General features: G+C 35.7%; 1 protein-coding gene across 1 annotated transcript in view; it reads left to right on the forward strand.

Annotated features, from left to right (window-relative positions):
• LOC137408231 (ER membrane protein complex subunit 1-like) overlaps window positions 1-25,002 on the forward strand; it is a 70,489-nt gene that overhangs the window by 8,689 nt on the left and 36,798 nt on the right. The window contains exons 5-11 of the mRNA XM_068094656.1: window positions 3,716-3,856; window positions 7,550-7,664; window positions 8,198-8,314; window positions 11,456-11,527; window positions 16,113-16,208; window positions 20,297-20,393; window positions 22,398-22,517. Of these exons, the coding sequence (XP_067950757.1) occupies window positions 3,716-3,856; window positions 7,550-7,664; window positions 8,198-8,314; window positions 11,456-11,527; window positions 16,113-16,208; window positions 20,297-20,393; window positions 22,398-22,517 (758 nt within the window). The remainder of the gene's footprint in view (window positions 1-3,715; window positions 3,857-7,549; window positions 7,665-8,197; window positions 8,315-11,455; window positions 11,528-16,112; window positions 16,209-20,296; window positions 20,394-22,397; window positions 22,518-25,002) is intronic.

Below are 25,002 nucleotides of genomic sequence, written 5' to 3' on the forward strand. Positions count from 1 at the left end.
ATAAATACTTACAGGCGATCGGTTAGTGCAGGTGTTACAGCGGCGGTCTATCAAATTATCAATCTGAATATCACGAGTTGTAATATCGTCAAAAGATATCTTTTATTCTAACCTTTACCCCCTAGAGACAGATCGATGACAAACAGGTACACCTGATTGTTAGGCGAAATATGAAAGATTTTGTTGTTTTGCTTTATTGTACACATACACAATATTTATTATTAGTTTTACTTTGCAGAATAGATTTTGCTGTTTAAAAAAATAAGCAAATCATTTTAAATGTAATCCTCATCAACTTAGTAAAATTATCGCAATTATGGTCTATAAAACCAGTGAGATTGATCGTAAAAAGAAGAAAAGTTGTGGATGTAATACCAGTAATACGGCAGTTATGGTGAAGCCAACAAGTTAAAACATGTCTTGTTTTTCTTTTCTGTATGGCCAAAAGGTTGAGTTTGGAAATATCTTAGAATCGATTAGGCAATTTACATGTACATGTATTTTACTGTTCGTATAACGCAAATTTCCTACAACATGCATTTAGGATTCTGGACCAGATTATTTACGATAAGTTGTAGGAGCGTCTACTGTATAGGCTTCGTCATTGCTTTCCACTCATTCTCATGTGTCTCACACACATTGTTTCATCTAACAGTTTCCCGTTCACAGCAAGAGATTTACATTTTCATTGCTGTAAACAAATGCCTTTTCAGTTTTCAGGTCAGTAAACAGCCAATCTCGTGTATCAGGAATCTAACCTAGTATACAGTAATACCTTGAGATATGAACTTGGAGCTCAGGTTTTAAAACCCGAGCTCGTGTGTCAATTCACTCGTATCTCAAATCAAATTTTTGTATATAAAATTACTAAATACAAATTAATCTGTTCTCAACATTAAAAATAAACTTAAAAACAAGATATTACAATAGAAAACCATGTTTTTAGTTGTTCCAATTCACCACCTGCGCTCACAAAATAACGAACACCCATTTAGTGGCTATGATCTTCAATAAAATGTGACATTACGGCAACGTTCAATACGCTACACTATTGTGATACTACATTGCCTAACACAACATAAACTTTAATTTAACTAAAATGAACTTAGTTTACTATACACACACTTGAAAATGATTTTAACGGATTATTGCTATAAAGAACTTAGTTGGCTACGAAGTAAACATATGAGCTAATACTAGTTATAGCATCCCAGCCCTCATGCTCTATTGTACTAATCAAAAGGGAGACAGCCCCTCTTTTTGACTTTTGACATAAAGTCGGATGCATGCAGATCTTAAAGATGTGGTTGCATCAAATTTGAGTTGGTTTTAAAAGAAAGTATTTTTCTTTGTCTATCAGTTGATATGTTGTTTGTTGTGTTAGGCGATATCGTTGTCAAGATATTTAAAGATTGAAATCGAACAGAATTGATCACGGTAAAAACGCTCAGGCCAAAAAAACTTGCCCAGACTTGCCCAAAATGATGTAATGCGTGATACAACCTGTCTCTATCTCTCGGATTCACATTGGCTATTGCGATAAAAGTCTAGTCCTACGCGGCTCTATTGGCATATATTTTATCTTGTATTTGCTCATGTTGGCTAGAATAAAATTTTTAATCTAGCTACAGATACATTATTATCGATGTCTCAAATGTCTCAAACAAAGGAAACTAAAAACTTGTCATGTTAGCTTCCTCTAAATGCTGTGTAAACATCTTAGTACCGACTACCAAGTCTACCGGTCTACGGTAATTATGTCAAGCAAACTATGTAGAATAAGGTCTTTGTATCAGCACAGTTCCGTCGCTACCTACACCGAAAAATAGTTTCTTACTAAGTAAAATAAGCAAGCTGTGTCTTTGAAAAGAATATGTGGCGAAACCAACTACACCCCTAAAAGTCATGTACATTGTATAGTCAACTGTCAACGTTATCGAGTCATTATTGGTATCAATTTGTAGAAAAGAATTCACTGGTCACATTCAATTAGTTGATTCACGTACTAAACAAATGGTCGAGCTATGCAAAAGTACCTGTCCATACAGCTCTGATAACACTTCATAAATCCATCTATCAGACAAGATTTCAGCACAGGTGTCAACGGGGCTATGATGTATTCAATATGTTCTGCAAATCATGTTTTGCATTATCTTCAACAATATTATTTTATTATATTTTTTACAAGCAAAAAAATTTTCATCTCTGCTTAAAGCTTTAATTAAAAATATCCATTCAAGTCGTGGCCACTCACATAGTTTCAGCTCATACAATAGGACAAATTCATCTAGTGCAGCAAACTCAAACTAAACATCATGGTTTATGCAGCACACATTCAAGTCTCTCTTTCCCATTTATGGCAGTTTCCACACTGACAAAGCTGTTTCTGATGGTGGGACCACATAAACATTCTGTAATCAATAAAACAAATGCAATAAATATATATCATTCATAGATATGTCATTCTAATGTGTATTTACTGAAAGCTTTCAATTTGGGAGTTGGGTAGATTGCGAGTGTAATTTTAAAAATGAATAAATGTTTAACAAAAGCATAAGTACGCCGAGCCAACGGTTCGAAGCTTTGGTTCTGGAAGTTAAGATGTGCATTGATCAATCGATTTTCTTCACTTTCTACAAGTGAGAAGTGAACATCTAAAGTCTAATCATAAATCTAGTTTACTAGCTAAAATTGCCAAAGAGAACTTTAAGAAAATATAGCTAGGTGAAACGGTAAAAAATTATAAAACGATGATTGGTGATAGCAAAAAGTTATAATTCTATTAATTAGCACATGTATTCATGAGTACTAAAATTATCACCTTTGGTATATTCATCAATCTAAGCCATTGTATTGCTAGATGCTATGGATTAAAAAGAAGCCGTTAAGAACTCACTGTGCATCCGTATCTCGCACGTGTGCACAAGAAATTACATTATAGCCTCAAGCAGGGAAATATAATCTGATTGTAAACACAACAGTATATCTATAAGAGACTCAATGTAAAAGATAAATTTACCTCCATTCTCCTATCTTTCTCTGTAACATAACGCTGCTGACGCCTGTCAGCTCTAACTATAAGCTGTCTGTCCCAACCTTTAACCACCTGATTCTCAGAAAACTCGGAGTCACCTTCGCAGTAACTGGAAGCATTTTTACAATTCTGTTGTTCGTCAATAAAATGTGTCGATCGAGTAATTCATTAAAGTAACGATGTTAATTATTTTAGTAAATATCGATGTCGATGCGATCTAATAATAGAGTAAAATGCCTAAATTTGAGATCGCAGACAATGCGTTTTACAAGTGATAACATTTATTATGACCTATATAAAAATTTCATGCTGATGATTGGCTAATAAAGCGATCTTATATTTATTGTTCGTGGACTCTTTTCAGATGTATCACTCATTACGTCACGAATGAAGCACCCGCTGGAATCTGAGCTTTTTAAAAAATGACCTCATTCAAACGCTTATATCTCTGTACAGGGTTAGTCTACAAAGAGAAAAATGACATCAAATTGTAGCTGATGTTTTAGCCTTTTATTGGTCTTAATTTCATTAAATCGACCTTTTTGACGCACTACATCTTTAATCAACATATGCAACATTTACCATTGTAACTTTTAACTTGGCACAACCACATATTTAAGTAGTTTGTGTTTTCTGTTTCTTTCTCCGAGCAGGCTATTACTTGATTACTGTTGTCTGTAGATTCCGGGAGATTCACCTCGGATCTGTAGCTGATAACACATACGTGAGCGTTGTCTCATCGCAAGACGTTCAGGTGTATCTGTTGAAGGATGAAATCATCAGAGAGAAGCGAGCACTTACTCTGCCTTCTGCTGAGTGCAGGTATAATACATGGCAGTGAGATTAACAGTTGTGCTGTTTGTTTACAATATGAAGCATTTGAGCTCCTACATACAGTCATATGTTTCCATAATACATATTTGGAGTTGTGCACACATTGAATTACCATGTGATAAGTGTTTTATTAGACATATGCATGTAGCGGATTAATGCAGGCACTTTGTTATAAAGATATGGATTTCTATGGTCATCAGCGGCATATTCAAAACTTAATCGAAATAAGAACAACTGAAGTGGGTAAAATGTTAAAAATGGACTAGCTTGCATGGCCATTTTTTGGCGCATCATCTGCGAGTGCCGTTTCCAACTTTCGCAAGTGTGTAACATTTGGTCAAATTTTCTGAGTAAAATAACTCGCTTGACTTGCAGATTTTTGTCCCCTCTATCTTGCGGATGATGCAAACTTGTGAATCAACTGTGTCATGAATCAACTGTGTCATGAATCAACTGTGTCATGCAAACATCACATGGTGTTCAAAAATAATGGACAGCTTTGGTAACTAGTCAGGCATCCAGTGTTTATGCTCATTAGAGTTACTCGCAGTACAGTTCAACATAGTTGTCTTTTGACTGCTTGATTTAGTTCAATAAACTAGACCTGCACACCTCAGGGTATATATTTAATCTGTATTATTGGGTATCAAGCTTTGCAGACCGGATTCTCATTGAGCATGTCAATACAGGTGCCATGTCAATGCCAAACTACCCAGGACACTTATGTATTCGCCTAATCTAACTTTCGCGTTTTCGCGGAGTCATCCTCTCGCAAAAATTTCATGTGCGAAACTAAACTATCATAACGAACGACCGAAAACGCGAAATTAAATAGCTTTGTTCATTGATAGTCCAAGAAACAAATGGCAGCAAGCGATCAAATTGCATTATCGACCTCGCCCACACCATTCTACCTGCGGTTCACAATTACAAACTAGTCCCAAATTGAAATTTTTTTCTTATCGGTGAACCAGGCCAGTATTCCCTGGAGCGGCTGGCCGGCTGAGCCGTCCCAAATTTTTAGGAACTTTCCGCGGCTAAGTACAGTCAACCTCGGATAACTCGCCCACGGATAAAATGTAACATTTCATCTCAAACACAAGGTTAACTTGAACGGATTTGTTTGGTCCGTTCCCACACAATAATAAATTGTTTCAGATAACTCGACCTCAACATTATTTATTAGAAAAGTTATTTGCCCAACAGCTATGGAGACGGTTTTTATTGCTGTAGAATATCACTTTATTCGAAGCCATAGAGACAAACATCAACTTTTAGTAGTTCTTAGGCGTTATTATTATCATTATCAGTGGCAAAATATTCTTGTTAACGACCTTTATAAAGGTTTGCAAAATATCAAGTTTTACCAAACATCCGCTTGGCCATGTCCCATTGAAAACGTGGAAACCTCTGTATGAACTTAAAATAAAATCGGCAAAATTGATCTTTGTTAAAACGATAAAAAAAGATGTCTTTTTTCTGCGCATTTTAACTGCGGTCAAGTTTTGCCTATTTTAATTTAAAAACATCTTGTCAGTAGCATCACCTAAAACAAAACAAATCTCAAAAAATAGAAAAATGTTGATACTTTCCGATAAAATTTTTTAAAACTTCACACGAGAGGCCCGGCTGAGGCTCTACATAAGAAAAACTTGTTGGGGGCTTACATTGACCCCCTCAACACCCCCGGGTGTTCATAACTAGCCGCCTAACATTTGCCGCACCAACTTGCTACCAGTGAATACAGGCATGCGGTGAACTGAACCTGAGGAATCTAATTATGTTTGTTCCACTGCATTTATTTTCACATCACTATATTTTCGCACTCATCAGAGCTACGAAATTAAGATGCAGTGAAATTTTACTCTGTATGCTACTCACGAAACTAAATACTAGCGAAATATAAGTGTCCTAGGGATGACAATTCGCAGGCAAATCTTGTGTAAACATGATATTAATACTCGACTCGCTGCTTTATGATTATTGTATGACACAATTTGGAAAACATTTCTGGTTAAAATGAACTTATTGCCAATAAAGTAATATATATGTATATATACATGTATATATACATTTTCCGACAACCAAACGAGCGGAGCGAAGTTTGATAGTTTTTATAATAAATGCATGTGCACACAACTTACGAAAATTATTCATCAACAACGTCGCAAACCCTTGCATCGAAATCTCATCAACAAATTGAACCATTTTTTTGTAGAGTCGTTAAAGTATAATAACGATACAAAACACATACATGTATAAACCTATTTAAATATGTTACCAAGTCATTGAAAGGTTACCGCAATATCTTAAAACTAACCCATCTGATCGGATTATACATAAATAGACAGATTAATTCGGCCAAAAATCTATATTAGAACTGGCCAAGTCTTACTTTTATCAAAATTAAGACTGGCAAACGAAACGCTGAGCGACAGAGAATAGAACCATTAAGTCGTGCGCATTTCACGAAAAAAATAACGTGCACATTTCACCAGTCTATGGCATTGTCGAATTGCCGAAGGTTTCTGTAATTTACATAGCAGTACAGAACTTGTTTCTTTTTTGCCGATTTCAAAGTAACTGACATTTTGGAAACTTTTGAGTACTTTGGTATTCTAACTGGTGTTCAAAGCAGTGAAAGTAAACAAAATTACAATGATATTTTTTTCTAACGATTCTTATGAGATTATTACAATATTTAATTATAAGTTTGGATGAATATTGAAGTATAATAGTCACACTAACAACATCGATGATGGGTAATATGTTACTGTTATTATTTTTTCAAAATAGTTTTGTTAAATAGATTTTCTAAAAATCTATATGAATATCACAACTTCTTGATATTGTTAGCTATGACGTTTTGAAATGTAAACAAAATTGTGCATTGGTTTTCTATTATTACTGTGTTACTATATTAATAATATTGGTTATTCTAATAATATTAGTGCATTTTACTTTTAATATTGGCCAATATTGCATTTCTCCTATTGCAGGGGAGAGATATAAACATATAATCTTTTACTTTCATTATTGCTGTTTGTCATGACCAAACACTTTTTTAAATAGATTTTCTAAAAATCTATATAAATATCACAACTTCTTGATATTGTTTGCTATGACGTTTGGAATTGTAAACAAAATTGTGCATTGGTTTTCTATTATTACTATATTAATAATATTGGTTATTCTAATAATATCAGTGCATTTTACTTCTAATATTGGCCAATATTGCATTTCTCCTATTGCAGGGGGAAAAATATAAACATAATATTTTCCTTTCATTATTGCTGTTTGTTGTATATAATAACACCCACACCCAGTACATTACAGCTACCATTGCAGTTATCCTATTGCACTGCAGTGCCATTTGACTGCTAATATTGCATTTCTAAACCATCAGTACCCTTTATTTTTTCCAATATCGCTTTGGTCGTGGGCTGTTTGACAGGGGAATTTCTAGGACATATTATTTTTGAAATAGTTTCACAAAATTGCAGGTATCTTACAGAATAAATGACATCTAGCCAAATATAAACTGAGGAAGAACTAAATTTGGATTCTTTAAAGAATCCATCACCCCTGATATGCCATTACAGGTGCCATGTCAGTGCCAAACTATAAGTCTTAGGCACAGTTAATGTAGATATGAAATTAATATTTGACACGTTGTTGCAGGTGCTCCCCGAGTTCTGGTACTTGGCTCATTTGTCTCGATGAGAGCAGTAGGAGGATTCTATTCACCGATGTGTCTATGGAGGCTTCCCTCAGTGCCATCAATTATCCTGCCGAGGTGAGTCGATTCACTAAACTGGATCACACCTTGTTTTTGTTATTTAACTATAAATAACACATGTAACACCTTGACTTAGCTTGTCACTACCAGTTTAACCACAACATGTTCAGGAAAACTTTCATTTTTCCAAAATATAGTTGTTGAAAAATTTGTGCAACTCTTTTTCAACTTTAAACCAAGATTTTTCGCGGCTAAACTATTTCCATGATATGTCAGAAAACACTTGATGACACTCTCTTCTCAAGACATGTATAATTTTATTTACTGAATTGTTCATACCATCCATTACTATTCAACTGACTCATGTCTCATCTGTCAACTGTTATGAAGATTCAATTTTTTTCTGGAACTTTCTATCCAGTTTATAAGGCTGCCTCTATTCATTAACATGCCTGTCAAATGATGAAGATACTGTTTATTACTGTTTATCTGTTTTTCAAAAGTTATACGATAGTCTTTGGGAATCAGATGTTCCTGTTCTATTCACCAGGTAAGATATACAGTGTTTTACTGATGCGGTTCTCTTGTAGGTGTCTTCTGGTCTAAAGGTGCGAGTCGTAGGTGAGAATGGTCTACTGGTGGAGGCAGGAGAGGCTGGTGCCTACTATAACCTTAAACAGCCTTCTGAACCTGTTATAAAGTATCAGGTAACACACAGCATATCAAGTCATTCATCTTTGAGTTATCATTATTGAGCAAGTCATAAACAACTACCGGTTAGCTGTGTTTAGGTTACATTATTGGAATTCTTATTGGTCACTCATCAAGCTACTTTACTCTACTGGAATATGATATCCCTATAATTCTCTTTTCGACTAACTATCAGATGTTCCATTTAGATGTATTTCCTCTCACATCATTGACAATGACACACACAGAGCTCTGGTTGCTATGGCGATGCTTTAGGTTATCAACATTTGCCATAGAGCATCACACGATGACTTGATGACTGCATATGCGTTATACACATGTATACTCACTATTTTCAATTTTTCCTGCTGGTGGTATATTGCGGTGTTGAAGGCTGCTTTCATTGATCTTTTGCTACTTTTAATTAGGGAAAAGGAATTATGAAATGGCGGTCTTATCATTGCTGGTAAATGTTGAAAAATGGAAAATATTGCTTAGTCATAATAGAATTAACCAATGAGGTGTTACAGATGCAGAAACTTTCAAAACGTAACAATATATCGATACAATGCCGATGCCATAACTCAAAAAACTTGATTGACACTTGATCTGCAGGTTTTACTCCTGACCAATCTCATGCGGGTTAACACATATCCATCCCTGCGTAGGTTTTTGTGTATTGGTTGTCGCCTAGGTAGTTGTGCACACAAACACGCCAGTTGTGTTATGCCTGGTTTGAACCAGTAGGCCATGCAAGCCATTCTGCACGCACTCCAGAATCACACACTTCCATCATGCAGAAAGAAAATCGTTACTGGTGTAATCCATCATTTTTTTGACGTCATCAAGTCGTTTGCACATGTTCTCATCCACGAAAAATGTGTCATATTTGTAGAAACCGATCACTTTTCTTTTATTTACTAGTACTTTTTGGTGTTGTTTTGATACAATAATAAAAAAGATTGCAAACAAAAACATCGTTTTCAAAAGATCATTGCAAAAGCTTCGTGTTTTTAACAATAAAATTTGTCTACAAAGATGGCCGACAATGATAAAATGATGTCACGAAAAAACGAAGGATTGGTAACTACACAATTTGTGTTTACTTTCCACAGATTACGCTGCACACTCAATTCACATCAATTCTAACCTCGCATGGCGAGCCCACGACTAAGCACAACTGCGCAAGACAATGCTCTTGTGTTGGGCGCAAAGGATTTAGATGCGTCATCCTGAGATTTCATAGTTGTCACGATTCACATCAATTGCACTTCTCCACAAAGCCTGGTTCACACTATATAGTCAATTATGTGAACCGTAATTCGATGGAATCAAAGAAGCAACCTAGACATGTCGGCAAAGTTTGCAGCTGTCAAATTTTCCTGGTACTTTTCCGAGCATCGACGACCACCTTTCCAATGTGAACCATTTCGGCGATGGTAATTCGTGTTTGCCGATAGCATGATTTATTTATTTCTGTTTATGATAGCCGATGCGGGACTAGTATTTGATTCCAGCACACGAAAACAACGAGGTTTCTTCGCAAAAATTTAAAAGAAAAAGTGAGAACGCCACATCACTGATGCAAACGCGGATGGGTTTGGGATGGTGTAAACATCGTCATCATCGACGATCACCAAAGTATTGTGGCATCAATGCCGAGATAAAGCGATGTAATGTTGAACCAGCCCTAAGCTTGCATAGCAGGGCGCAGTACCTTGCATGACATTGGTCTGAACCAGGCATTACAAACAGACAGGAGAACCGTTTTACATGTTCATTAAATAGAGAAAGTTGCCAGAATAATAGTAGATTGAACTGTGGACATTGATAGTAGATGTCTTTGCTTCTCTATGAATGTGCGCCTCTATGAGCTTTTTACCTTTTTACCATATTAACAAAGGGCGGATGTTATTTGTCATAAGTGTGGCTACAAGAAGCAGTATTTATTGTTTGTTTGGTCGTTTCTCTTTTGGGTAGGCATGGCTTGCATGGGTAAAGAACTGCTAATTGTATTAAGGTTGATCTTCTGTGTCCTTTACTAAAAAAGTTGAGGATTGCTCCTAGTACACATTGAAGCACTCATTGTACAAACTGAAATGAGTCACTAATTGTCAATCCAGTCCCAGCCGATGCAAACCTTGACAGTGAAGACCTTATCAACACAGTACAGAGTGTGAATGTTGAATTATTCAAATGAGAATCGCTGGTATAGTCCAACTTTCCTATTAACCAATAATGTGAATAAAATGTGAACATTTTTAGACAGCTTGCAATATTTTTCATTACAGTTTTCTAGATTTTATGGTCTACCAAAACAGGTCTGATTAAATGCAAACAGTTTAAAGGACATGTACTCTACACGAAGACATGTATTAGACAAACTAATATTTCTTTCAGTCTAACAATATACCTTTGGAAGTCTCTCTGTTGTAAATTATATGGTTACATACACTAGTAACGCTGTGTGTGCAGACTTATGTTCTAACATAAAGGTCACAATGTAAATGTGAGTTCTAGATGTGTTCAACTATTAACCCTAAAACTGAGCCGACAACCCAAGTTTTGGGCCACAATTTGTTGTTTAAGTGCAGTTTAGGTTAGTACCTAGACTTTGCAGTCATCTAACCTGTTCTGAATGCGTGTAGGGGAACACAATTTCTTAATGATATAGCTCGCTGCGTAATTTTAACGGGTTTACCAGGCGTGTAGTGACGACCAGACTTACTGATATATATCTGATATATACATCCAAATGAGTCAAGCCTTAACCAGTTTGAGTTCCTACAATATATTAGCTTGGGTTCTTACAATATGTTAGCCATACCTTGGCAGGGGACTGAGGAATGTTCTTAGAACTCTTGCCACGTGTTTATATGACTTTCAAACCTTTCAGCTAGCAAGACTCCCAGCAACTCTTTAGTTTGCCTTCGAGACGATGTTGGTGGAAATTGTACAACTTCCATTTGTATTTAACCTGTAGAAAACATAAAAATGCTGATCTAACAGTTCTTCTGGTTTTGGTCTGAGTATCTATTTTTTCTCATCTATTAGAGTGAGTTATTTGCATTTTGGATCAGTGGAACCCAGCTTATCGGCTAGTATGAGGTCTTTATATCTATGTGATATGAGCTGCAGGTGCTGATTGTTTTTGACAGGGCGTTGCATCCATTGCTAGCACCACGGATGGGGAAGATATATTGATGGTACTCAGAGGCGATCATGACAAGGTATAAACACAGCTTACGAGGATTGTTAAGGCATCCTGTGTATGTGTTATATCTGGCTTTAGCAGATTCTTTTGATGAATCATAACTCTGAGTTTATGTTTGGTACATAGATTTGTGCAGTATTATACATTATATATACTGTGTGTACAAGCATTATATATTATATGTACTGTGTGTACTAGTATTATATATACCATGTGTACAATCATCATATATCATCTGTGTACAAGCATTATCCCACGACCAAACAAGAGCGAAGCGATTAATTGGGAGATTTATGATAAATGCACATGTGCACACAACTCCCGAAAAATTATCTGTTAACGGCCGTCACCAAACCCTTGTAATGCAATCCTATCAACAAATTTAACTATTTTTCAGTAAAGTCGTTTAGGTATAATAACGATACAAAACGCATATAAACCTATTTAAATATGTTACCAAGCCTTTGAAAGGTTACCGCAAATTCCTAAAACTAACCCATCTGATCGGATTATACATAAATAGGCAGATTAATTCTGCCAAAAATCGCCACAAAACGCTTGAACAGCTTGGTTTATTAATAGTTTTGACCGACTTACGAAACGCCAATAAAGCCGTGCGACAGATAGTAGAACTATTTAGCAGTGCGCAATTCAGCACGAGAAAAACGTGTTCATTTCACCAGTCTATGGCATTGTTTAATTGCCAAGAAGGTTTGTGTACTGTTTGAGGCGTAGACCGATTTACAGGTACGAAAATGTGGTACACAGTTTATCAGCCTACGTTTTTGTCCAATTACCGAAGGTTTTTCAAATTATCTAGAACATCAGCCAGATTTTTTGACATCTTATCTACAAGGTAGGGCGTTACTACAACGCCCTTTTATGACAAGAATATTTCTTTATTTCACTCCAGTTTGCATAAAACTTCCAGACGCGTAAATGCCAACGCTTTCTTTCTGTTACATATCACTGTCAAAACCATTCTACATTCACAACACAACCAACTTTCAGACTGTATATTACACATCAGCTTGCCGTTTAACTTTTAATATTGCATTTCAGAGATATAATAAACATATTTCTTTATTGTTGTTGTTAGTTAAATTATGTACAGTAGGTTAGGTCTACAGTTTGAATTAATATTTATTTTTATTACTGTAAAACATAAGTTTGAGATAGTTAAATATTTATTTTATTAATATTTATTTCTGTTACATATCGTTGTCAAAACCGTTCTGCATTCAACACAACCAACTTTCAAACTGTATAGTACAATATATTTTAATTTTAATATTGCATTTCAGAGATATAATAAACATATTTCATTATTGCTGTTGTTAGTTAAATTACGTACAGTAGTTTAGGTCTACAGCTTGAATTAATATTTATTTTAACCAACAACCAACTTTCAAATTGTATATTACACGGCAGCTTGCCATTTTACTTTTAATATTACCGCAATATTACCAATTGTTGATATTACAATATCAACAATTGGTAAATTGTTGATATTGTAATATCAACAATTTACCAATTACTCATATACCTGGTTTCAACCCAGCTTTACCTCCAAAATAAATTGTTAGTTGCGCCTTTTTAGAGTTGTGCTCCCTCAAATTTATTTTATATCATCTCAAACAAGTCTCATTTACACTATACTCTGTCAATTCCTGCTGAGAACTACTTTTTCAACAACCAACAGTACCCTTTCTTTTTTCCATTATTACTTTGGTCATGGGCTGTATGACAGGGGAATTTCTAGTATATTATATATACTGTGTGTACAAACATTATATATGATATATACTGTGTGTACAAGCATTATATATTACATATGCTGTGTGTAGAAGCATTATGTATGATATATACTGTGTGTACAAGCATTATATATTATATATACTGTCTGTACAAGCATTATATATACCGTGTGTACAAGTATTATATATGCTATGTGTACAAACATTATATATGATATACACCGCGTGTACAAGCATTATATATTATATGTGCTGCGTGTACAAGCATTATATATTATATATATTGTGTGTACAAGCATTATATATTATATATATTGTGTGTACAAGCATTATATATTATATATGCTGTGTGTACAAGCATTATATAAATGTGAGTTGGCGGTTCAGAATTTTACTGATTCATCTTTATGATCCCGAATCTCAAGATGTTGGTCTTCAGACCAGAAGCATTTTCTATTCATCACAGGCATACATCCACATACAAGTGTCCCAACATACAAGAAATTTGAAATATGAGGAGGAAAATTTTGAGCAAATTTTTGCTTTAATATAAGAAACAAATTTGAGATGAGAGCATACGAGATGGTAATCGATGGGGCTGATAGGTGGCCGAGTATGCAAGAGGCCGCTTTCAAGGACAGCATCACTCGATCTTTTCTGTCTGATCACAAAATTATTTAAAAAGGCTGGCTAAAAGTGAAGGTTAAAGAGACATAGAAGCCATGAAACAGGGCTAAAAGTGAAGGTTAAAGAGACATAGAAGCCATGAAACAGGGCTAAAAGTGAAGGTTAAAGAGACATAGAAGCCATGAAACAGGGCTAAAAGTGAAGGTTAAAGAGACATAGAAGCCATGAAACAGGGCTGAAAGTGAAGGTTAAAGAGACATACAAGCCATGAAACAGGGCTAAAAGTGAAGGTTAAAGAGACATGGAAGCCATGAAACAGGGCTAAAAGTGAAAGTTAAAGAGACATAGAAGCCATGAAACAGGGCTAAAAGTGAAAGTTAAAGAGACTTAGAAGCCGTGAAACAGGGCTAAAAGTGAAGGTTAAAGAGACATGGAAGCCATGAAACAGGGCTGAAAGTGAAGGTTAAAGAGACATAGAAGCCATGAAACAAGGCTAAGCCGAAAAAAGAAAACAAGAAGGAAAATGAAAACAAAATTGTAATCAAGTTTTGTGAAAGATTAAACCCTATTTTAAGTGCATGAATACTAAGCTAAATTGATTAAAGTTAAGTTTAAAGTTTATGTTATATTATATTATGTTAGTGTCACAAAAGTGTAGCGTACCGACTGTGTTGCCATCAAGTTTCTAGGATATTCCTGTTAGCCACTATGTCTGTCTCAAAGGTGTGAACTCCATACAGTACTGTACATAATAGAGTTACCTTTATTGCAGATCATAACCACTAGATAAGTATTTGTTACCGTACGAATGTAGGTGATGTGAATTAGTACAATTACAAAGATGTTTTTCCATCTTGATATCGTGTTAGGTGGTTTTTACAGAGGGTTAGAACAGATTAATTTGTATTTAATAAATTTGTTTTGACAAAATTGATTTGAGATACGAGAAGATTGACATGCGAACTAAGTCTCACAACTCATTAAGCCCACATGTATGACTGCAATTAAACTATTTTTCATGCAATGCATGGTCCCCATGCAATCTTTATTGATGGGTAGAACTTGTTGATAGATGGTGGTTTCACAAGCATACTATATTTAGTATCATACCTCAGGGAGTCCAGCCTTACGAAGTTATGCTCATCTACTTCTTAGTATTACCCACTGTCTGAACCCTAGATATAACATGAATTGATGTATCATTTACTATACTGCCTGCTTTTATCAACATTCGATTACTACATTACTCGAGATAATGCGGGAGTTGTTTTCCCGTCTGATCTGCACCCTCAAGAAAACTCAGCTGTGTAGTTTCGCTTTGTTTTCTCTGCTTTTGGTTTAGGTAAGGTTACAAAGTTTTGGTCTCTTTTGCGCTTGATGCCTTTTAAGTAAAGTTGTGAAGCTTTGAGTCGATTCGACTACCCATGCTCGAGATATCGTCGAAATACCGAGGGAACTTAAAACTGGCCGATAAATGAAAAATGGCTGCTGACAGAACATCAGTTTCTAATGGCACTCCGATTAAAAATTCTAGTAATGAAGGAACAGAAATATACAGAGTGAGAAAGCTTCTCCTCTCTTCTTTACACTAAACTATTTGTCCATCTATCCATAACAAATATACACACTCTATCAGACTCAGTGTACTACAATCATTATGTTTCTTCAGTTAAATCTAAAACATATCTTTTGGGAGAGCATGAAATTAAAACTATTCATTCTATTTGATTTTTCTTTCATTATTCACTGCAACTTAAAATGGTATTCAGTTCAAAAGGAATTGTATTATTCTAAGTTACATTGATGGAAAGTTGTTAATATGGTCAGGATCACGGGTCCTGATTGTATCTACAAGACTAGGTATCAAAGTATTAACTATTATTATACGAAATATATTATTTAATATACAAATATTATTATAAATTATATATTTATACAAATGCCTTATTATACAATATTATTTCGGTTTCTTATTGAGTTCTGCAAGCTTGTAGCTTCAAAATTATATTTAGTACAAAAGGAATTGTGCTATTCTAAGTACTTTCACGGTTGATGGAAAGTTATTAGTGCTGTCTAGGATCAGGGCACCTGCTTGTATATACAAGACTAGTCTTCAGAGTGTTAACAATCATTCATATTAGATATTTGGCTAATGGATGTGTAGACTCGGAGCCGTTTATAACAAATTAGTATAGAGTCTACTGTACTCTATTGCAGTCTAAACTGGAGAGCATGGCATACTCTATGGATGGTAAACCTTTGGAGTCATACAAATCTAGTGTTCCAACTTCGATTACAGCCAAACCTGAGCAGGTGGGACTCTAGAATCTGTTAGCCTCATTTATCTCTCTGAGATTGTGTGATAAGCTGACCATCTGCTATACAGTCAAAATTCTGCATAATGAGTTCATTCCTTCCCATGTTTGTTTTCTGTGTTGAAATCGTCGTATTTTGGAGCAAGTATTCTCCTACGACTTCAATGTTTTATTTAACTTGCTTTGCATCCCGTAAGATTAGTTATAAATACCTCATGTAATTACATATATCATTCACTCCAATGCATTATATAAAACAAAATATAAATAAATACATATAGATAATATAAAAAATTAAAGAATATACACGAAACTACATACATAAAGAATGAGCAATAATGATTATGGCTGGCTGAGTCTCTCATGGCAGGATTTGTTATAGACAATGATTCTTCTCCGGTAAGCCTTCTCTTAACTAATAAAACCTGATAAAATATCTCACCATGCTGTAATTCCTACTATTCACCACGAGTACCCTAGCAGTCTAGTGTGCCATGAGAGATCATCAGATGTAATAACTATACGTACAATAGTTCTGGAACGCCAGGAGGTGGTCGATTGCCGTAGTTGTTGGAGTATCAGTCTGCCACGCTGAACATTGCTAGTTCGAATCTCGTACGGTGCAATATTTTTTCTAATCTTCAATCGTGGCTTCAAACAGAGAGGTGGACGGACACAGCTCTTATTACAGTAAAGAAGTTTCCTTTAAAGAATGTGGAGACAATTACAACTTAGTAGTTAGTTTCACCAGTTGTGTCAATTGCTTGATAGTTTTATGCGATAGATGCATAGTTATACGATATATTTATAACGACTCCTGCAGATATGTCTTATTTGAGTTCGCTTAATTTATGTTCTACGTATACTTCGTAGTATCATCTCTATTAACCCTTTGGCTAGGTTAATAGAGATGATGCTATGTATGCTCCGTAGTATCATCTCTATTAACCCTTTGGCTGGGTTAATAGACATGATACTATGTATGCTCCGTAGTATCATCTCTATTAACCCTTTGGCTAGGTTAATAGAGATGATGCTATGTATGCTCCGTAGTATCATCTCTATTAACCCTTTGGCTGGGTTAAAGTCCCGCAAAAACACCCGAAAGTCATGTAATTTATTTTTGAAAATTCAATAAAATCAGTATTTTATGAACATGCATAGCTCAAATTGAAACTTATTTCTATTAACAAAATATTTTGTGCATAAACATTCATTTACATATGTACTACTACAAAATGCTACAACTATGTACAATTGCCCCTGTATGAAATGCTTGGAAGCATTCCTTTCGGAAGAGTCCAACGCTACAGCCTAGCCGTGCGAGCTACCATGACGATCGTTTATCTCTGTATATTAAAAACTCCTAAAATTTTACATCACTTCTATCATCTGAATTATTTTATATTGATCAGACAAAATATCACTCGCGGTCGCAGGATCAAATAAATTTTTTATACCATTTTGAATGTCAAGCCAGTGTTGACTAGTTTTTCCAACTTCCATATTTTTCCAAGGAGGTGCCATTTCTTTAGCTTCTAGCACAAGGCAACGCCTCGCAGATAATCGTTTCATATTGTAATTCATCGACTAATATCTTGTCGATGATATTTAAAACTTACTAGCGTTTATACCCTTTGTTTAAGGTTACTAGGTGACAGCTTTATAAACGTTCACCGAAAGCGGCATAAATGTTGTTTCTCCATGCAACCGATAAACGACATATATGTCGTTTCCCCAGCCAAAAGGTTAATAGTGTGCACCCCTGTCTTTCTTTTTATCTGCGTAAATGCTACGTATTTCCTCGGTTTTTAAGGCACAGAGCATATGCGTGAGAAGTTTGATTTCATCCAAACTTCTCACGGACCTGCTCTGTGCCTTCTGTCAGGTCACCAAAGAGATTTGGTTTCAAAATTATCGTCTGGCTCCTGAGAGGCACCGACCTTAAGATCCTGAGGAACTTAAAAGCGTGTCTAAGAACCTTCGATCCAGCAAATTTATTTTGTTTTTAGTTTCTTTCATTAATACCAGGAGTTTTAGGAAAGTGTTGGCTTTTTGCTTTCCACTATGCTGGGTTATCCATTTCTATATTTGCAAAGTAATTCTCAATTAATTTCTTCTTGTTGATTATAGTAGCAGTTGAAAATAAAATCTGTAATAAAAACACTAGCCAAATCATGCCATTGAATAGCATTGATCCACCAATGTCTAGCCATAAATTGTAAATTGCATCTATAAACCAAGCCACAAAATATAATGATTCGTGTGATAATGTGTTTTTTATCTTAGGTTATTGATGTCACAACATTAAGCTGTAATAGAACTATCTCTTAACCTTAAATGAATAAAAAAATCGTGCATGCTGACCCGGTCCGACTCGATCTTGGCCCTCATTGCTGACCCTGAGTCTGGCCCGACACTGCATTCCTTGGTCTCATTCCAGCTTTAGCTAAGAAAGCCACTGATTCTACTTCCCTGATCAGATCAAAACTTCACAGGCTCATCATATTTAGTCATGTTTAGTTCAGCATGACATTAGTCCTTTACCTAGCCAGGGTCTGGCTCTTCGGGTGGGCGGGGCTATTTGCCCCCTCTCCTTTCCCCCTTCTCTCTTTTCCCCTTCCCCCTTCTTCTTAGGAGAAGGGGAAGGGGAAAAGAGAGAATGGGGATAGGAGAGGGGGTGGTAAATAAAGCCCTGATGGCTCATGATTTGTGTGCAACATTTTATAACTTTTATAGTTGTAATCTATGGTAGTTATCAGATATTATCACATAATCGCTTTGGTTCACTGGATTAACTACCCAAGAAGGTTTTTATTTGAAAATAAATGTGATTTTGTCACCTTCTCCTCATTAACTCCATTGTAAACAACAGTGCAGTCAAGCATTAGGTACAATACAATGACTTAACGTCATGCTATTTAAGTATGACAGGCTTTTTCCCTATTGGCCAATCTAGGCTTATATATCTATGGCTGACACCAACTCTCTATCTTAATAGTGTTTTTGTTTTAGACTAAAGCTTGTCAATTTCGATGAGTTTTTCGTGCATATTTGTTTACCCCTTTGAGTCACAGTATTACAGTCAAGAGGAGAAAATTCCATACATAATTCCATCCTGTCTTATACTGAGAACGGAACAAGGCAATTATCATTTGTTAAAATATTCCTCCATCGATTTAGATAAGATAAAATATCGATAAGATTTAGTGTGAAAATATCAGAATGAAGTGTGATTCACTATATTTCCATTGTGCTGATGAGGCAGATTTGGAGTTGTGCACACGTCGAATTACCATGCAATAAGGGTGTCAATGAACATTCGCATGTTATGCATTAACGATAGCGCTCTGCTATAAATATAAGGAGCTCTGCACCAGTGGTAATGGCAAACGGCTCAAATCAAAATAGAATCGACTAAAATGTGGAAAATGTTTAAAATGGAATAGCTTGTGCAGCATTTCCTTGCTCATCATTCACGGTTGCCGCTTCCATTTTTCGTAAGCATGAAAAAAATTTGGGTGTAACAAAACTCACTTGTCTTGCCAGTTTTGGCTATTTCAGTCTTGTGGATCACGCAAACTTGCGGAATAACCGTTTCACGGAAATATAGTGATTGTGACTGGCCAGACATGAGAATCGAAATATTAAATCTAAACGTGTAGAGAGAAGGGAAATATATTTCATTTCTTTATTCACACATATAATATTTATATGGAGGACAGTATTGAAATGATTTCACTCACTCAATTATGCATAGATATTGCCATTGTTAAAAATCTCATAAAAAAACTGGAAAAAAACTCTTTGATCTTTCCTGACTGTGTGTTGTCTCAGGGCGGTAAACAGAACATGTACCTGTTATGCGGGACGACCTTCTGAGGTTATCAAAAACAATTTCCTGATTCAGCAGATTCACTCTATATATGTGAAACAGGGGGACTAAGAGGTTAGTGTGTGTCTCTATGTCCTCCAAGAGGGCAAACGGGAGTCAGTAGATGTCATCTCTAGTCATCATCCTAATTTTGAGGATGTTATATTTATTATATTATATTTCTGCAATATAAATACTTTCTTCTGTTACAGATAATGCCGTACCTATATCAAAAGGCTGGTGGCTTGCAGTCCTACAGGATGCTTGTCAAGTTTACTGACCATACACTCACTCTCATTCAGCAGAATGGTAATATTATCAACTGATAAGTGTGTCTCATCCTGGCAGCCTAAAGATTAACTGGCAGCACAAACTTTTTTAACAGCAGCAGATAACATTACAGATTGGAATTTCTATAATATGTTTGTGTAATGTCAACCTAATGTAAATTTTAGCAACATTTTCAAGTCATGAGTTTGGACAGAAAGATTCACATTAGTTGCAACATATCGACCGGAAACAACTTGAGGATTTTTTGAATTAATTTATCTAAAAATTGTCTATTTGAAATGCATATTCATGAAAGTAGAGAATACATTAATAGTTTTAAACATATGGCTTGATGTAAACCTCAGCCGGTTTGTGTAATTCTATAATCACCGCTCGAAAGAATGCAGGGCGTATAAATACAGCACAGGATTTTGTGGCGTTAGCGGAATCTGCTTCGTCCTTGCATTGTTGTTTAACGAAAAAATATAACATAGTTTCTAGATGGGGAAAATATATTACATTATATTTTCCCAATCTATTAGCCAACGGAAGCGCTTTGTTTCACATTCATGCCTTGGCTAATTGTCAGCATTAAAGTCGTATATCTCACATATGTGTTGTTGAAAAAAATAATTGTTTTATATCACAGATTGGAGCCTGCATCACGAGTGTTATAGTTTCCGAAACTTTTTTCCCAACATTAAAATTATTGCAGGAAAATAAAATATCATTGTTATATTGGTACAATAGGTGTAATTTTAAAATGCTGTCAGTGGACCTTTAAGTGACCCTTGTCAGTTCACATCATTTATTCCCATCAAATTTAAGTTGTCCACACTTGACTGCAGTGAACACTTCAAGTCGTGAGTCCCAGTTTTTGGTTTTATGTTTTTGTAAAACGCTACAGGTGGTTGGATGTTTTGAACCTCCCATTTTAGTAGTTTAATCGTGCCACCTGTACAAGTATGGACACTTGTAAATCTGTCTTTACCAGCTCATCCTCGAGGATATGTTCTCCATTTTGGTGGCTATTTGTCAGATGCTTTGTTGATTTTTTTAAAAATCGACATGAAACTTTGTTTAGCGACAACCAATCTGGTTACTAGGCCACAAGGTCCAGTCCCGACGAGGTCCAGTCTCGATGAGGTCCAGTCCCCACGAGGACCTGTCTTCATGTGTCACAGCTCTATTCTTTTTTTAGATCCATTGTAGTCCATTATATAGGGTATATAGTCCATCTATAAATATATAAAATCAAGTGTTTGTTTGTCTGTCGTCTGTATGTCCAATTAATAGGTATTGCTTAGAATACTCATGCTTGCAGTTCAGTGTGGTGTGAGAGATCATGATGTGTAATGATTATATATATACGATTATTCCAAAGCTGTGGCAGGGTGGCTGCATGGTTTAGTGATAGTGTGCTTGACTTTACATTCATGCATCTGAATGCAAGGATTCGATTATTGTGAGTTGCAATCTTTTTTTCCAACGCTCTTAGCTGGCTTTGGACAGACACGGATCTTGTTGTAGTAAAGATTAAAACATTAGCTCAAGTTACTAGCTCAAGTTACTCAAATTCATTGGGTAAAGAAACTTAGCCAATGGGAACTACATTAAATACACACATAGAAATAAACAAACATATTTTTCGTTTAAAAATTCAGCGGGTAAATGGTGTATATAATGATTAAAAAAGGTGTTCTGCACAAAAACCTTTTTATTACCCGCTCAACACCAGGCATATACCTGTTGAATATATTGGATAATCCATTATGCAACAATCCAACATTTCACCAATCTTTAATTGAAAAATTAAACTCAACATCTACAGCTAAAGTATTGCATGCAGTCAATCCTTTACAGTTATTTGTATGTTTTACTTGCAGAAGGTTCTAGAAACCAGAATGGCTCTACATCATTTGCTTCCTTAAGCAACTGAAATATTTTAGAATTGTCTCCCACTTCCCATCATTTACACATTTCATGTATTGTTTTTGCAAGTACATTATCTGCCCATTTCTATGTGATGCTATGCAATATTAGGTCGAGTGCTATGGACACGGGAGGAGGCGTTAGCCTCTATATCCTGCTTGGAGTTCATAGATCTTCCCGTCTCAGAAGTTGAAGCCCAGATGGAAGAAGAGTTTGGATCACATGCTAGCAGTTAGTATTAAATGTTATGTTTATTAATGATAGAGCCTGAATACAGTTTAATATAAAATAGTTATACCAGAAGGATGGAATGCAAACTTATTTTGTATTTCTGTTTTATTTCATCAGGCCTATCTATATTTTATAATATTCTGTTCTAAAGTTAAAATTATAATTGTGGTTTGTTTTATCTTTACTGAAGCATTCTTAGTGCGCTCATGTAAATTCATAAATTGATACCCTTTCCCCTTTTACTCACTGTGTCTTTGCACACAATCCACTACATGATACCTTCAAAACTAAAAGAATTGCTACAAATTATTTTACCTTTACGCTTTTGTCACATAATCAGGATTGTTGAGAGACTGTAACTCTGCTGGTTTAGCTTGGCTTCCTTTAAAACTCACTGAGAGGGAGTATTTGCATCTGAATAAGAAAATCAAGGCTGGTTCACACTATATCGCCATATTTCAATTTCAGCAACGATACCACAGTACTTCAGTGATCATCGTTGATAACAATGCTCACACTATCACACACCCATTCATATTTGCATCAGCAACTCCCCGACTTAGTCTTCTCATTTTTCTCTTTAATTTTTTTCGATTGAACCTCTTTATTGCCATCGAGCTTGAATCCAATGCTACTGCTGCAGCAATTATCATAAACAGAGATAAATAGATCACACTATCTACGACAGTGAATCATCATCGCCTTTGGTGCACATCGGAAAGGCTCTCATTGATGCTTGGTGAACTAGCGGAAAAGTTTGACATCTGTAAGCCTTTTTGACGTATCCGCGTTACATTGTTGATACTATCAGTCGGTTTACGGTGCACATAGGCATGGCACATGAATGCCAAAAGGACAACTCAGACACACAGCCATTTAGTGTAAAACAGCCTTGATATTAAAGAGGTTAACATTTATCACAGTTTATCATTCACACACTCAGCACCTTTAGAGTAGTTACAAGTAGTCCCTCAGTTGTAGCAGGGTTAACACGTAGTATGAACTGTCATAACTGCACATAGTCTCTCAGTTGTAGCAGGGTTTACACGTAGTATGAGTCTAGCTGATCTGGCTTATCTAGCCTTGCATAAGCTGCTTCGCAGGAAAGGAGAACATAGTTATAATAATAATAAACTTAGATATTATTACTTCTTATTTGCAGATGGCTTGATTCCAGGTTTGCCTTCTGTCCTAGCCTGCTGACCGTTACTTTCTCCATGTCAATGTAAATGCTTGTTTGACTATGATGCAGTTTGGGTGCCAACATCTTTCTTGAAGAAAACTTCAACCGGATTCTGGCTTTGTGTAACACTTTTAATTGGTCGACTTCTAAGAAGCTGTTTTGAAGAAATTTAAAAACATGTTCTAAGCCAGAAAAAGGAATTCTAATAGAAATCTAGAAATTTTACCATGTACATGTACAAATTATTCCAACATGATCTTTTCACACAAAGAAAAAAGCTGTGTTGGGTTTTCATTGAATTGGCGTTGCCGGATGTTGGCTAATTAAAATATGAATTGTGGCGTCTTATCTTAACTTTTGGACACAAATAGTTAATTGAATCTTTCAAAGTGTATATATTTCAACCAAAAAAGTCAATGTTTATAAGACGCAAAAACCTCTGACGTTTCGAACAACTTCGAATTTTGACCCTATCCGTTCTTAACTTGTTTAGGGATGAACTTGATCAGTCAATTATTTAGTTAGTTTCCATACACAGTTAGTGTACAGACACATGGGTGTGCCGGTGCAAAATCACTACCCTGGCCAACAAACAGATCAGGTTTCTGCAGTAGGGCCCCTATAATAGAGCGATGGTTGTCAGATGCCTTATGTCAAGGTTGTACTTTTAAGCCATTGCTCGCTAAGGACGTTTTCACAGCACAAAGATGGCGTATCGCGTGGGTGTTGCGCTTCCAAACAGTGACACTGAATCACAACAGAACGGGAGAGACTTGACTGTTTCACCATGGTATTGAAGGGCCATATCAGAGCGTATCTCTACACAATCGCTGTATGAACAGTTATTGATTACCAACTCGGTGTTTTATCGGATGATCAAAAACATGCACATCGTCTGCTATCAAGTATTTTTTTGTTACTTTTCATTCTTGGAAATTATTCAAAAACTAATCAAGTATCTACTCGTGACTTTAAAATAAGGATATGAATGTTTGAAACAAACGTAATATTGGTGAGAACTTCAAAAATTTTAAAATGTTTTTGTTTTTACTCATAAGAACTAACGGCACCCAGATTGTACCAGTACCCTTTGTATTTGTTGCATGACATTCATTCCATTCAGTTGCTAACGTTATGTCTATTGTATGGAGTTGCGATATCATGCTGCTCTAATTTGACCCCGGAGCTATGCAGAACAATGTTTTATTTGTAAGAAAACAATTTTTGAGGTGACTCCACATTATGGGGAAATGTTTTACCTGTTAATCAAAAATGAGCATTTACTTGGATAGCGGCCAATAA

Source organism: Watersipora subatra, chromosome 11 (genome assembly GCF_963576615.1).
Source record: "Watersipora subatra chromosome 11, tzWatSuba1.1, whole genome shotgun sequence".
In the NCBI taxonomy this organism is placed as follows: domain Eukaryota; kingdom Metazoa; phylum Bryozoa; class Gymnolaemata; order Cheilostomatida; family Watersiporidae; genus Watersipora; species Watersipora subatra.